The 13,200-nt window shown below is 28.8% G+C and overlaps 1 protein-coding gene across 1 annotated transcript; it reads right to left on the minus strand.

The window, feature by feature from the left end:
• Positions 1–5,880: 5,880 nt before the first annotated feature.
• On the minus strand, positions 5,881–12,406 carry LOC108547798 (gustatory receptor for sugar taste 64f). The gene is made up of 10 exons (XM_017900467.1): positions 12,351–12,406; positions 12,123–12,267; positions 11,254–11,372; positions 10,625–10,819; positions 9,909–10,018; positions 9,643–9,816; positions 8,555–8,709; positions 7,320–7,482; positions 6,414–6,503; positions 5,881–5,982 (listed from the first exon to the last, which is right to left on the minus strand). Coding segments are annotated over exons 1-10 (1,254 nt in total). The 5' UTR covers positions 12,352–12,406.
• Positions 12,407–13,200: the final 794 nt, after the last annotated feature.

Genomic DNA, 13,200 nt, shown 5'->3' on the forward strand with positions numbered 1-13,200 from the left:
AAAGTTTATTGAAACAAAGATTCATTTATTACACTGTCCAACAAATTTGAACTGTTTCTCTAATTTCTAATATGCAGTAGGTGATTCTTGTAGAATTTACTAACTCAAACATGAGTCTGTAATCGAAATTGCTTCATCACCCACAATTTTGGAAAAATACGATTTTCGTCAAAAATGAAGTATTACTTAAAAAGTAAGAATCTTAGTTGATTTATTGTTGTCTTACAAGTTAAGTGAGTTTTTTACTTTATAAAACGTGTATAAATTATCAAATTTATTATTAATAACAAATTGTCCACAATAAAAATTTATAATAAAAGTGAAAAAATTAATAAATTTGTGGCTATTAATTGAACTTGTAACATATACTTATCTCAAAATGTACCTATAATTGGCGAAAAGTTTATAAATTATTACATCGAATGTTAATAACAAATTAATATTGTTATTAACAAACTGTTCGCAACATATATTTATAGTAAAAGTGAAAAAATTAATAAATTATTGGCTATGAGAGCGGAAAATTAATAATTAATAAAATCGTCGAAGTTCGTAAATTTCCGATCGGGGTGGGGGATCGGTCCATCGGAGGCTATATAAAGGGCGCCGCTCAGGGGCTGGAGTCATTTGCCAGTTTGGCCTGACGAGTGTAATATCTAAAATTTTCCGTGTGCGCGAGTGGGGGTGGGTCCGAAGTGAGGTGGGGTTGGCTACCCCATCCACCTCCACCCCCTTAAATAATTTATTAATAATTTTTGTTTTATTTTCAGCTATTAATTTTTTTTTTTGTTTCCAGGTACTAATAATTCTTTTTTTCAGCTTTTAATTATTTTTTATTTTTTCAGATTGTATTTCTTTGCTTTTATTCATTTTTATTTGGGACTTCGAATATTTCCTATAATATTCGAACGTCTCATCATTGGATTCTTTAATTCTCATTGTTGGATTGTTTATGTCTCATCATTGGATTATTTATTGTATTTCGTTGATTTTAATGGTTTATATTTGTTTTGTTTTTATCATGCTTTACTAATCACTTACTAACCTGTTTCTTTTCAGCTTTTCAGATTTTTCAAGACATCATTGGACGATACGGTATGCGTGCGATTATTAGATCTAAGTAGATTTAAGTATTTATAAGGTAGACTTTAAGTTTTTGCTTGCGTATAAACTTAAGTAGTTGTAAGTAGTTAGAACTTAGATTTCTAGATTAAGTTTCATGTGCGCGTTATCTGTTCAAAGGTAACCCACCTAACTTGGAGCAAAATATATCTATTCTCTTACCCTCTCGTTTACCAAATAGAACATAATTGTCCTCGCGATAATCGCGATCGTTCTTTAGTACCGACTAGTCTACGCGACGTACTCTTGTGTACTCGACAACTCCGCGCCTCGTAAGTCATTCTCACGGCTCGTCTCCGACACTCATTTCTGCCACTGTCAATCTTGTCATGCATCGAGATCTCTGGTGGCTCTCGGGCTGGTGAGGCATCTGGAGTAATACGGGGGTCCGTCGACCTTAGTCGTCCTGGGTGCCAATCCGTGCACACGACCGGGCGATGGGCGCTGCAGTCGGAATCATTGCAAAAGCGTGCCTGCCTGCCCCTCTAGCACTTGGCGGCTATGTGGTTATGTTTGCATAGAGCCGGGGTATGGAGCATGCGCGTAATTCCGACTGTTAGGCCTCGCATAGGACCCTCGGATTGCCTCTGGGTGTTTCACTGGTTCGTTAGCTGCCTTAGATCATTGAGTAAGCCATGGCGAGGTCGGCAGTGGCAGGTTGGGCGAGGCCCGATCGGGAGGGTGCCGAGGCCCGGAGTTGTCTTGTGCACGGGAGTACGTCTCGTAGGCTAGTCGGTCTTTCGAATAATCGCGAATTCCCTTTGTAAGACACGAAATATAATAAAGTGTCAGTAGAGTCACTTTAATTTAATTCGCTCCAAGTTAGATTAGGGTACCTTTGATACAGGTAGCGCCAGCAGGCTGCGCCACTAGAGCGCATGTCCAGGTCTCGATGCGTAGCCACCTTTTCGTGGTGAGACCTGGTAATTGGTATCGTTTTCCAATGAATAATTTTTGGAAAACGATACCAAGCTGAGAGCTACGCACCAGGTTTAAAATAATTCCTATCTATTGTAAATTTTCAATGTCTTCTTTGAACTTATTTCTATCTTTATTTCCTTCTCGTAGACTGTTATATGTTTGCTCCATTGCACTTGGTACTAGGATTACGCGTAGCTACGGCACTGTCGAGAATAGACAAGCGAGCAATGGTTGCGTCTCTCGTATTCGCATTATCCATGAATATTTTCTGGATGTAATCGAAATGAAAACTGTTTCGACAATTTTGTTCCATGGTTTATTCTTCATGCGTGCCTACAGAATATGATGCTGTGTAGAAAATTCGTAACAAATGAAGAACTTTCTGTAAAAACGCAAGAGTACTGCGTAGAAAGGCTCGGAGGCTTATTTTTGAACTTCGATAACCAATTATAATCTTTCAGAAATACCAATAACTATAATTATGGACATTGATAAACTCTGGATATTCTAACCTAACTTTCGAGATAAGAATGAACATTCTAACGTTCTCACTTTTTATGTAATTCTTTTTAGTTAAAAATCGTACATTTTTAGCATTTAACCAACAATTTTCGAAAACTAAGTGTGATAGAGCAATTTCACTGACGGATTCGTATTCAAGAAAGTAAATTCTATAAGAATCACCCGATGGATGTTACAGATTAAAATTTGTGTTGAACCATATTACAAGTGTCGATATATAACATATTAGATACAAAGAGATGAATAAAATGCATTAATCTGTTAACATATTCGCAGTCAGTGATTTTCTTCTTAATAATCAGAGTTAGTTGAAGCGAAGAAATATAAAAATTGGTGCCTGTAGACTTCAATTATTAAGCCAAGGATAAGAATGATAAAATTGATTTAAAAATATCAATAAAGTATTATGTACTGTACTAGCGTTGTACCAATCTTTAATAATACAAGAATGAAGTATCATAAAGCATTAGTATTTATATGAAATCAAAATGAAACCACTTGAATTCGCGTCAAATGTTGTATTAAAAAGAAAAGAATGTGTCCAATATTCAAAACACGACAAATTATTTGAAAATAATTTTGTAAATAAGATAGGATTTTCATTTGTGATAATTGAGGTATTTATTAAATTTTGTTATAGTAATTATAGTAATACGAAAAACGTAATACATTATAATAAAATGATACAATTTCTCGTTTTTATGTTTCTCAATGTATTCTTGGGCACTTTAGATAACAGATTAATGCTCATGTCGGTAAAAGAGATGAAGGTTGAAACATTATAAATGTCGAAACGAATATGTCAGAGTGACCGCAAATGGCAAGTTGTATTTACATATTTTCAAGGAAAACAGCGTTATTGCAGAATATTCGTAAATTAATGGCAATACTGAATATCAGAGTATTCCAAAGTCATTATGGTTATCTATAGTATTCCATATTAAATCGTTTCAGGTATTATAATATTAATAATATTAATATTTTAACGTTATATTTAATTTTGCAATATTGTAGCAATACAATAATTGCGTATCTATAATCCATGATATATTTTTATTATAATTTCCAATATTTTCAATTTCATATTTGTTATATTCATTATTAAATTCTGTGCGAAACTTTGGGACACCCCGTATAGTAAAAGACGAATAAAAATACAAATACAGAAATTCATTGAATCGTGATTTGTCTTGTAAGGTATTAATTCGTGATAGACGTGTAATTCACACAATTGCATTAAATAAAACTTGTCCTATGTTTGTTAAACATCGAAAGCATCACAAGCAGCAACTGGTCAACGTGAAACAACGATTCGAGATTCCAAAGACCGAGTCTTATTTCTTATAACTAAAAGCCATAGATCAATGGCTTATATTCTGGAATATTTCACACTTTTTATTAAAATAATTACTTTATTATTACACATTTCAATTAATCAAGAATTATCTCTATAACTGGTATTTTATAAATTCTAATATTTATTATAACATTTTTATAGTAAATTGTGAAAACTCCACACGATCTGTTTCGTGTATTTATCTTATGCAGGTTGTTGTCCTATGGCAGATTTGATCATACTTAGGAATATTTATGCTGCAAAAGTTAAGAATATTTCTTATCCGATTGCGAATATATTTGTTTAAAGAGAATTTCAACACATGTAGAGCAAATAATTAAAAGTTTTAGTAATATCATAATTCCGATGTCATAATTTTGTTTAATTTTTATTTAATTTTTATACAAAATCCTAAATAGTAAAATTCCTATCCTGTTCAAACGAATTGTCAGCTTTAAATAATTTGCCTCGGTATGAACGTAACTTAAAACGAAAATGTTCGAAAATTCTATGAAAAATAAAATTAAACTGAAATTAAATTAGAAAACTAATTTATTTATTATCAATTATTATTTCGATATATACACAATTTTATTGACAGTAAGTAAAAGAATAGTAATAATAATAATAATAATAATAACAACAATAAAATTACTTATTATTTATTCAATCAATATTATTTAATATTACTAAGAATATAAGGCAATATTATTAATAATATTTATATTTAGTATTTAATGGAATTCCTTATTGTCTAACAAATTATACTCTACTCACTATAACGTTGTTTATTTTATAAGGCACTATTTTTCAGCGATTTACATGTTATTGCAAAACTATAATTGATTATGAAATTTATAATTCCATTATGCAAAAATAGTCTGTATTGTAAGAATTTCTTTTTTTAAAGAAACAATGATCACAATAAAAAAAAATGTAAAAAAAACGAGAATGCTATTTATTTTAAATATCATGTTACATTTATTGTAATTTTGATATATATATATATATATTGCTGTGCTGAAGGTAAACACAAATATGAACTTAAAAATATAATTATGTAGTAAGAAAATGGTCTTAGTCAAGAATAGAGCAAGGAGTTATTTTACAAGACTATAAGGCATTAGGGTACACTCATCGCAGAAAGTTCGTTGACAAGCTACAGTGCCATCTATTTCAATATTAGAACTATCGAATTAGGCAAGACGGCTAGTATCAATCTCTTCTGTTCTAAGATTCTAATTATGATCTCAGGAGGAAATGTACAATGATTTGCTCGAAAGCTTGAAATAAGAAAATATTCCATTTTGCAAAAGAATATTGATCTGAAGTATATTTCCAGGTTAAATCGAGTTAAATTAAGTTAAGTCAAGAAATTTATCGAGAAAAGAGATATCGAATTGTTATCTACCTCAGAGCACAAACTCTTATAAGTACTTATAGATTTAATTCAATAGCAATATACTCAATATTCTATATCAATATACTAACAACTACTATACAGTTGTCAAATTATTATCTAACACTGAATATTAATGCAGATGAATTATAAAGTTAGTATACAAATAAGAAAAATTATTCGAATCCGTGTCCACCAAGCTTCTATCGCATAATGCTTTTTATTGTTAAATATACAAATATATTTCGATAAAACTTAATAATTTTTCATTTCGTTGTACAATTATAGTTTGTCTAAAAAAGCTATATTTATTTTAAAGCTACTATCGGTTCTAAAAATATATAACCGTCGTACAGGAAGAAATGTTTTTTAGGTTATGTCAACTCACTTCTGTGGCGAGTGTAGCTCGGACAGCACGATACAGACGCGCTCATATATACAGCAGTTTTGACAATAAGCGCTGTTACATTGAAATTATAAAAAGAATTAGGCAAATTGAAAAGCAAACGGAATGTTCAGGCGCAAAAATACGAAGACTGAGAAGAAATTCCTGTGCGACGAAAGATGTTTGAAAACTCGATTACTTCACCTCGCACGCGGCCGTACTATTCGTCACGTCATTTTGTTGATTAGCGTTGAATTGGACCAGGACCAATTCGTATGTGACTATAGTTCCCGCTACCTGAAATATATTTATATACGTTTCTTTAATTTGAAACATTTTTTTTCGTACATATAGGTGTAAAACGATTTATTTTTGCTGTTTATTTGTTCTCGGTCTTTTAAAAGGAGAAGTATTTTAATATTAGAAAGAAACATGGATGGAGCTGAAGCTAATTTTGGTCGAGAGGTTGAAGTATATTTTGTTACCAGGAGAAACATATTTTGTTTATGAACGATAAAGTATGATTTGTTTAATTTATTATGTACTGTTACCGTGTAATTAAGTACATGTCGTATGAATAATTTGATGTAATTAACTATATTTTGTGATAATTAGACATGTATACAGTAAAACGAAATTATGCGGAATATCGGAAAGAAATTATTTTTAGTAGGAATTGTGAACTATTATTTGAACGAGGAACCATAATTGTGTCCTTCAATACGTACAGTTAATACGAGGCTCCTGGTCACTGAGAAGAATTTCATTCCAGTCAGGCAGATATTGTCCGTTGTTACTTGCGATAAGAATCTCATTACCTATTAAACAAATAAAATAATTCTTCTCAAAATCAGACAAACATTATTATCAAATTAATTTTTAGATTAATAGTTAACTATTATTATTAGGAAATTAAAATTGCTACATTATTAAATTATTATCAATATAAATTAAAATATTATTAATATTGGCAATTACGTTATTATTAATATAAATTAAAATATTATTAATATTGGCAATTAAATTATTATTAATATAAATTAAAATATTATTAATGTTGGCAATTAAATTATTATTAATATAAATTAAAATATTATTAATATTGACAATTAAGTTATTATTAATATAAATTAAAATATTACTAATATTGGCAATTAAATTATCAATAATATAAATTAAAATATTATTAATATTTGCAATTAAATTATTATTAATACTAGAACTACCAACTCAGTCAAAATGACAGGTCCCAGAATTTTCCTTTTTGCAATCACCGAACACATACACCTGCTTTAAGAATAAAATTGGTATCAACTCATATCAAGAAAGAACTGTAATCAATATATTCACTCATATTCATCGTACCGCTGAAATTACTATAATCTGTGCATGTTATAGTTTGGCACTCATTAAAGATCAGTAGTTCTAGTGTTAATAGAATATAAAATAATATTAATAAATAAAACATGAAATTTTATTATTTACACTAGATATATGAAATTAATATTTAACACTTAACTATTTAACACAATCAAATAGCTCAACTATTAGTTTGAAAATTCATATCTTTCGTACGTTTTCAAAGGAAAGCTTTTTATCCGACATTTTACGATCGAACGCGATTGAAATCTTACTTCCGTGGAGTAACTGCTTCCGGAGACGCTGTAGAGCACCGGTGCCGGAAGTAGGGACTCATCGTGAATCGATGCGGCACATAGAGAGACCACAGTCGTCCTGGTTAATAGGAATCCAAAGGAGAAGCCGAAGTATAGTATCTCACTAGTGTCTTGCATAGGACTATTCAAACGTGAAATAATTACTTAATTAGCTTACGTGGCATTCCTACAGCGAGTAACAATTAAGAACATTAATAACATTGTGTAGAATGAGAGGAGGGTGGAGTTGAAGCTAAAAGATCAAATTTTTAGATAAATTAAATCCTGAAATTTACATATGTCGAAGAATGTGAGAGATTATGCGAGTTGCTAATTTAGGCTGCAAATTCTAATGCAATTAATCCATATAGATTTTAATTTCTAAACGATTACTTTAAATTACTATTGTTTTTAATCCTACATTATAAAGTTTAAACAGATTGGAGAATATGAGAGACTATGTAGATTGATAACATAGGTGACAAATTATTTTGATATGCAAATGAGGTGTATAGATAAATGAAGTTCTACTTGTAAATTATTGCTTTAAATTAATATTGATTTTTTTTAATAGAACATTAGAATATTAGCTTTTTATTTAAAGCACAAGATATACCTTAAATCTTATTAAATTTAATAATATCATAATAAATAGAATAATAAATATATCAATAAAATAACAAAATAATAATACTATAAATATGTTAGAATTTTATTATGGAAATACATAATAATATTATCAAAAATATATCAATTTTTATATTATATTTTCTTTTGCTCTATCAAACTATTTTTCTTTTCTAATCCTTTTTGCAGACGAATTGTTTTTATAATGAGTGCCTTTAATCAATAAATTATGGAAACATAAATATCTCCAGTTGAAATTATTGCAAATTACTAGGGACTATTAAATTACAGAAAATACATAATTCCATAAATAATAAAAATTAAAAAATCTTCGACCAAAATTTCCAATTTTTAAGATTCTAATTTTAAATCCCATTTCTTCTGATTTCGAATTTTTCAAGAAAGAATATCCAGAGACCTACTGCAATAAAATTGTACGATCACTTGGAAGTTAACAAAGAATAGGAAGATACAACGTTGGAAGACACAAAAGACGTTGGAAAAATAAATTACAGTTAAGACAGATCTATATGCAAGAGTGAATCGAGAGGACATGCACAAATAAAATTACGTTCTGTCCTGTATACTTGAAAGAGAACAGTAGTTGTATGCAGATGAAATACAGATCGGTGGCGAAAGAAAGGAGAACCATAATCGAGATATGGGTGTCCAGTTGCCTCGTCAAGGATGCCAAGTGGTTGTAGTCGCTCCTTGCCTCGGCCCACCACCATTCCGGCATTGCCTTAACAACGAAATGATGCTAACGACCAATATTCGTCATTAGAAACGATGATATTTCATATATTATTACGTTAACGATTATTCGAACAGCTGTGTAGCAAAAATGGAGGAAATAGTTACTTTTTCTCCCTAGCTTAAATCTTTATTTTAGCATAAGTGATATGGGTGATACCGAGCTTAAAAAATATAAGAGAAGCTCCGAATTGTTATATCTTTACAGTGAAAAAATTTTTGAGTGCAAAGGGTTAATGATTTAAGAGAATAAATTAAACTTTCTAAATTCAAATTCATTCAAATTTATACAGATTCAAAATAATGTTTAATGATTCAATAAAGTAATTCAATCAAATAAATTAAATAAATTACGTTATAGCAATGTACTATAATAGTAATGCGAATTTTGCAAAATTATAAATTTTAGGATAATTGTTTAATAATTGTATACGTTAGAATTTATTAATTTCGTCATTTTAATATTTTAAGATAATTGCATGTACTTGAAATGATAGAGTATACATTAATAGCTCACTAGAATGAAATCTGTACACGTTCCCCTCATTACTATACGCTTCACAAGTTGTGCTATCTATAATAGTATCTCTAAATGAAATCTTTTTCTTGTAAGAATAATAATATTTGAATTTTTAATGTCCGAAATGTTAATATTAAAATTCTCTAACAATACAATTTTGTAAATAAAATATACCAAAAATATAAATATAAATATATATTAAAATATATATAAATATAAATATCATCATATAAATATGTATAAATATAAAAATATATATATGTTTGTTCACAGTGTATATTTTTATATATTTTTTATATGTATATAGATATATTTATTTTAAATATTAATATATTTTTTAACGAATAATGTTGTGCAATAAGTTATATTTATTTTTATAGAAAAGCGTTTAAAGTTGCTTACCTTGCCTCTTATGGAATACAAGCGACTATTCAGTTGTCGAAATTGGTCCGTCAAAGCGATGCTAATAAGAATAAGGAACAAGTCGACAAAATTCCACGAGAAGGTACTGAGGATGTTAATGACGTCCACTAATATCCCTTTCCATAAACTGTACTCAGTCGTGTACTCGAATATCTGGTATAATATGATAGAACGGGTAAATTCATTTTCCAAAAGCTCTCCAAATTTTAATCTGCCAACAAAATATTCGACGACAAATCCTTTACCTGTGGAAATTGCAGCTGAAAATATACGCCAATGATATTCGTGTCCCCTCGATGTTCAGCACACTCTTTAGCTTTCATGTAACCGTGGAGTATCGAAAAACTGTGTTCGACTGAAAAAATATATTAAAAATATTTGGACTTTGTAAAATTTCTTCAAACCTTTTTAAAAATCACATGTTACGAAAATATATATATTGGAATATTAGAATATATTTTAAATAAAACATTCTTAACACGATGCAGTCGTAAAGGAATTAAAATAATTATTGGCTGAGAGCAACAAAATTTTTGTATCTCGTTAGTCTTGTCAAGAAGCAAGTGTAACAGAATTATTATAATTATTCTATAATGCAATTATTATTTTTAAAACAATTATTTTTATCATTCTCTGTGCTCCAATTATTATAACTAAAAACAGAATTATTCTAATAGTCTATTATTTTTGTTTCACTTCAAATGTTATTAATCCAATAATTATTGTAATTACTATATCTTTCCACACTTATTATAAAATTTATATTATAAGATTAATAGGAATTAATACTATATAACAATAAAAATATTAAATAATATATCTATATATTTCCTTAATTAGAGTAATAATACAAATATTGTAATTATACTATTATACTAGTACTATTATAATAATATTAATAAAAATATTTCTATTGATAAAATTACAATACAAGCAATACAATAATAAAAGTAACACTCACTCAATGCAAACGTCATCACCACCACAGTCACAATCTTGAACTTCGTGGATAAACTAGTTTTCGAAATTTTTCTATGTCTATGTGAAAGCTCTTTCTCGACTTTCTCCCAGGTTAACATCAAAGATGGCCATTGCATAGCCAATTTTAGGAACAGGAAGGAGGCGATCAAATTCGTTCCATTGAAAACGAACGTGGCTTGTGTAAATAAACGATAAACCGTATTATTTATGAGCACCAATGATAATTCGACAATTTAACCCACCTGTTGTACTCGAATTTACAATGTGATTCAATTGTATATTTAAAGGAACGTAATATTTTTCTACCGAATTTTACTTCTATCTTTCTTCCAAAATTTGAGTATCGTCATCCTTAAGAAATTTTTAAAAATAATTTGGAAATTACAAAGAAGAATCTTCCGCAGTTCGCGAATTGCAAACGTACAAAATCTATTTCAGATTTAGAAATTTTCTATTTTCTATTTTATGAAATTTTCTATTTTAGAAATGGCGAATGAAAACAATTATTATTTGCCATTGCTGTGCAAAAATCGCGAATACTAAAAGTGATCCCAAAATTTTGACTGTTAGTGTACGTATTAAATTAAGAAAATATGATCGTCTCCTTACTCATTTTTGTGGAATTTATTTTGCAGTATGTTAGCCTCAAAATGTTGCAAATGGTCATCATTGACGAGGCAAGAAAGGAAATTGCACAATATATAAACTTCGGACTGCGCCAAGTGAACCTAAACGTAGAAAATGTACTTTAAACAAATATATTTAAAACAAATGCTTAATATTTAATATTTTAAACAAGTTATTTCGAATAACAATAAATTAATCTGAATGAAAATAATTAATCAGAATTTTTTAAATTCGCCAAAAGATATTAAGCATATTAATTATAATTAATTAGTATTTATTTAACATAGAGAAATAATTCAACTATCTTCCAAAACAATGATCCATAGATCTGTAATATGTTATCAATAATCTGGAAGATAATCGTAGATCTTAGATTACCAAATTTTTTTAAAACTATCTATTTTCACTGTCATTTATTACTAAACTATATCGAAAACTAATAATTATTAGTCTCCGAATTTGAGATAAAATTAGAAAAAGAAATTATAATCGATAGATTACCAAATTTTTTGAAAACCACTTATTTTCACTGTCATCTGTTACTAAACTATATCAAAAACCAATAATTATTAGTCTCCGAATTGGAGATTAAATTAGAAAAAGATATTATAATCGATGACAATCTTCTTCCTCTTTTTGTAACTAAAAACAAACAAATAGTATAATAATACTACTGTATAATAATACCACTCTATAATAATACTACTGTGTAACAATACTACTGTATAATAAGACTACTGTATTACAATACTACTGTATAACAATACTACTGTATAATAATACTACTGTGCCTCTAGAACAATCTATAGTTAGTTTCATCCGTACTACCTTATCAATAAGGAAGAAATTACCTCAGATAGGACGCATCAGGAGTATTAACACCGGATACAGGAAACAAGGAAAAGCATTGGGCCAACACGATGATGGGCCTCATGGACGCGTGCAGGCTGTCAGTCTCTGGATTGAAGGCACTATTGGCAGGTGCCGGTTCCGACACTAAACATTCGGTTTAAACTTGTTCAATTTAAACTGACCTCGACTATATGTATTATCGATACACAAACAATATTTCAATTTACTTCCGATAGCTTCTATTTCCGTTTTCAAATTGTCCAGCTTGCCAAACTGTGAACTGCTTTTGGGCGACCTAAAAATTTCAATGATATTATTTGTAGTGTAATATAGATTTTGTAAATATGTACATATGTATAAGTCGATTATATAGATCCATCATATACGAGTATCAAGCAATTAGAAGGAATAAATATTTTGACGTTTGATGAAATAAACTAGGAAATAAACTTATCTAGATATTGTCTATAAATTTAATAAAAATGGTGAAATTTTGTATTTATTATAATAAAATAATAATATAAATATATAAATATAATAAAATAATTTTTAGAAACTTTTTGAGGAATAAAATTAATTATTAATATTTAATGCAATAAATATAAGTTTATAGAATTTTTGGTAAATTGGGAATGTCTAAACAGAATTTTCTTGAACAAAGCTTTGTATGAGAGTATTTTATTTTATGTTTTTAGCTTCTTTGCTAACATAGAATCATTTCACAGTGTTGATGTACAGAATACCTTATACAAAATTTAGGGTGAAGCATTACAGATTAGGACTTTGCATAATTTCTGTATACTTGAGTTTATGTAGTAGAGGAATAAAAGATTAGAATATAATATTAGGAAAAGTGAAAATCAGAAATTAATTAATAATATTTATTTTATAATTAATTTGTATTACACACTTTTGGAAACTTGGCATATTGGAGTTGCTATACATTATATAATTGAATCAAGTTGTACCTACTTCACAATAATTTTTAGTCGTGGAAGGTAATATTTAATTTATCATAATATATAATTATTTTTCATCATTTAATTTTGTCTACGAAAAATCGTAAGATTAATGATT

Source organism: Eufriesea mexicana, unplaced genomic scaffold, assembly GCF_001483705.2.
Source record: "Eufriesea mexicana isolate 0111107269 unplaced genomic scaffold, ASM148370v2 scaffold1247, whole genome shotgun sequence".
Lineage (NCBI taxonomy): Eukaryota > Metazoa > Arthropoda > Insecta > Hymenoptera > Apidae > Eufriesea > Eufriesea mexicana.

What these genes read in the sequence shown, in the direction of transcription:
- LOC108547798 (XM_017900467.1), bottom strand. An exon ending in CCTGATGCGTCCTATCTGAG is followed by an intron (nt 11,373 to 12,122) that starts GTAATTTCTTCC and finishes TTCTACGTTTAG; the next exon opens with GTTCACTTGGCGCAGTCCGA. An exon ending in TTCAGCTGCAATTTCCACAG is followed by an intron (nt 9,817 to 9,908) that starts GTAAAGGATTTG and finishes ATATTATACCAG; the next exon opens with ATATTCGAGTACACGACTGA.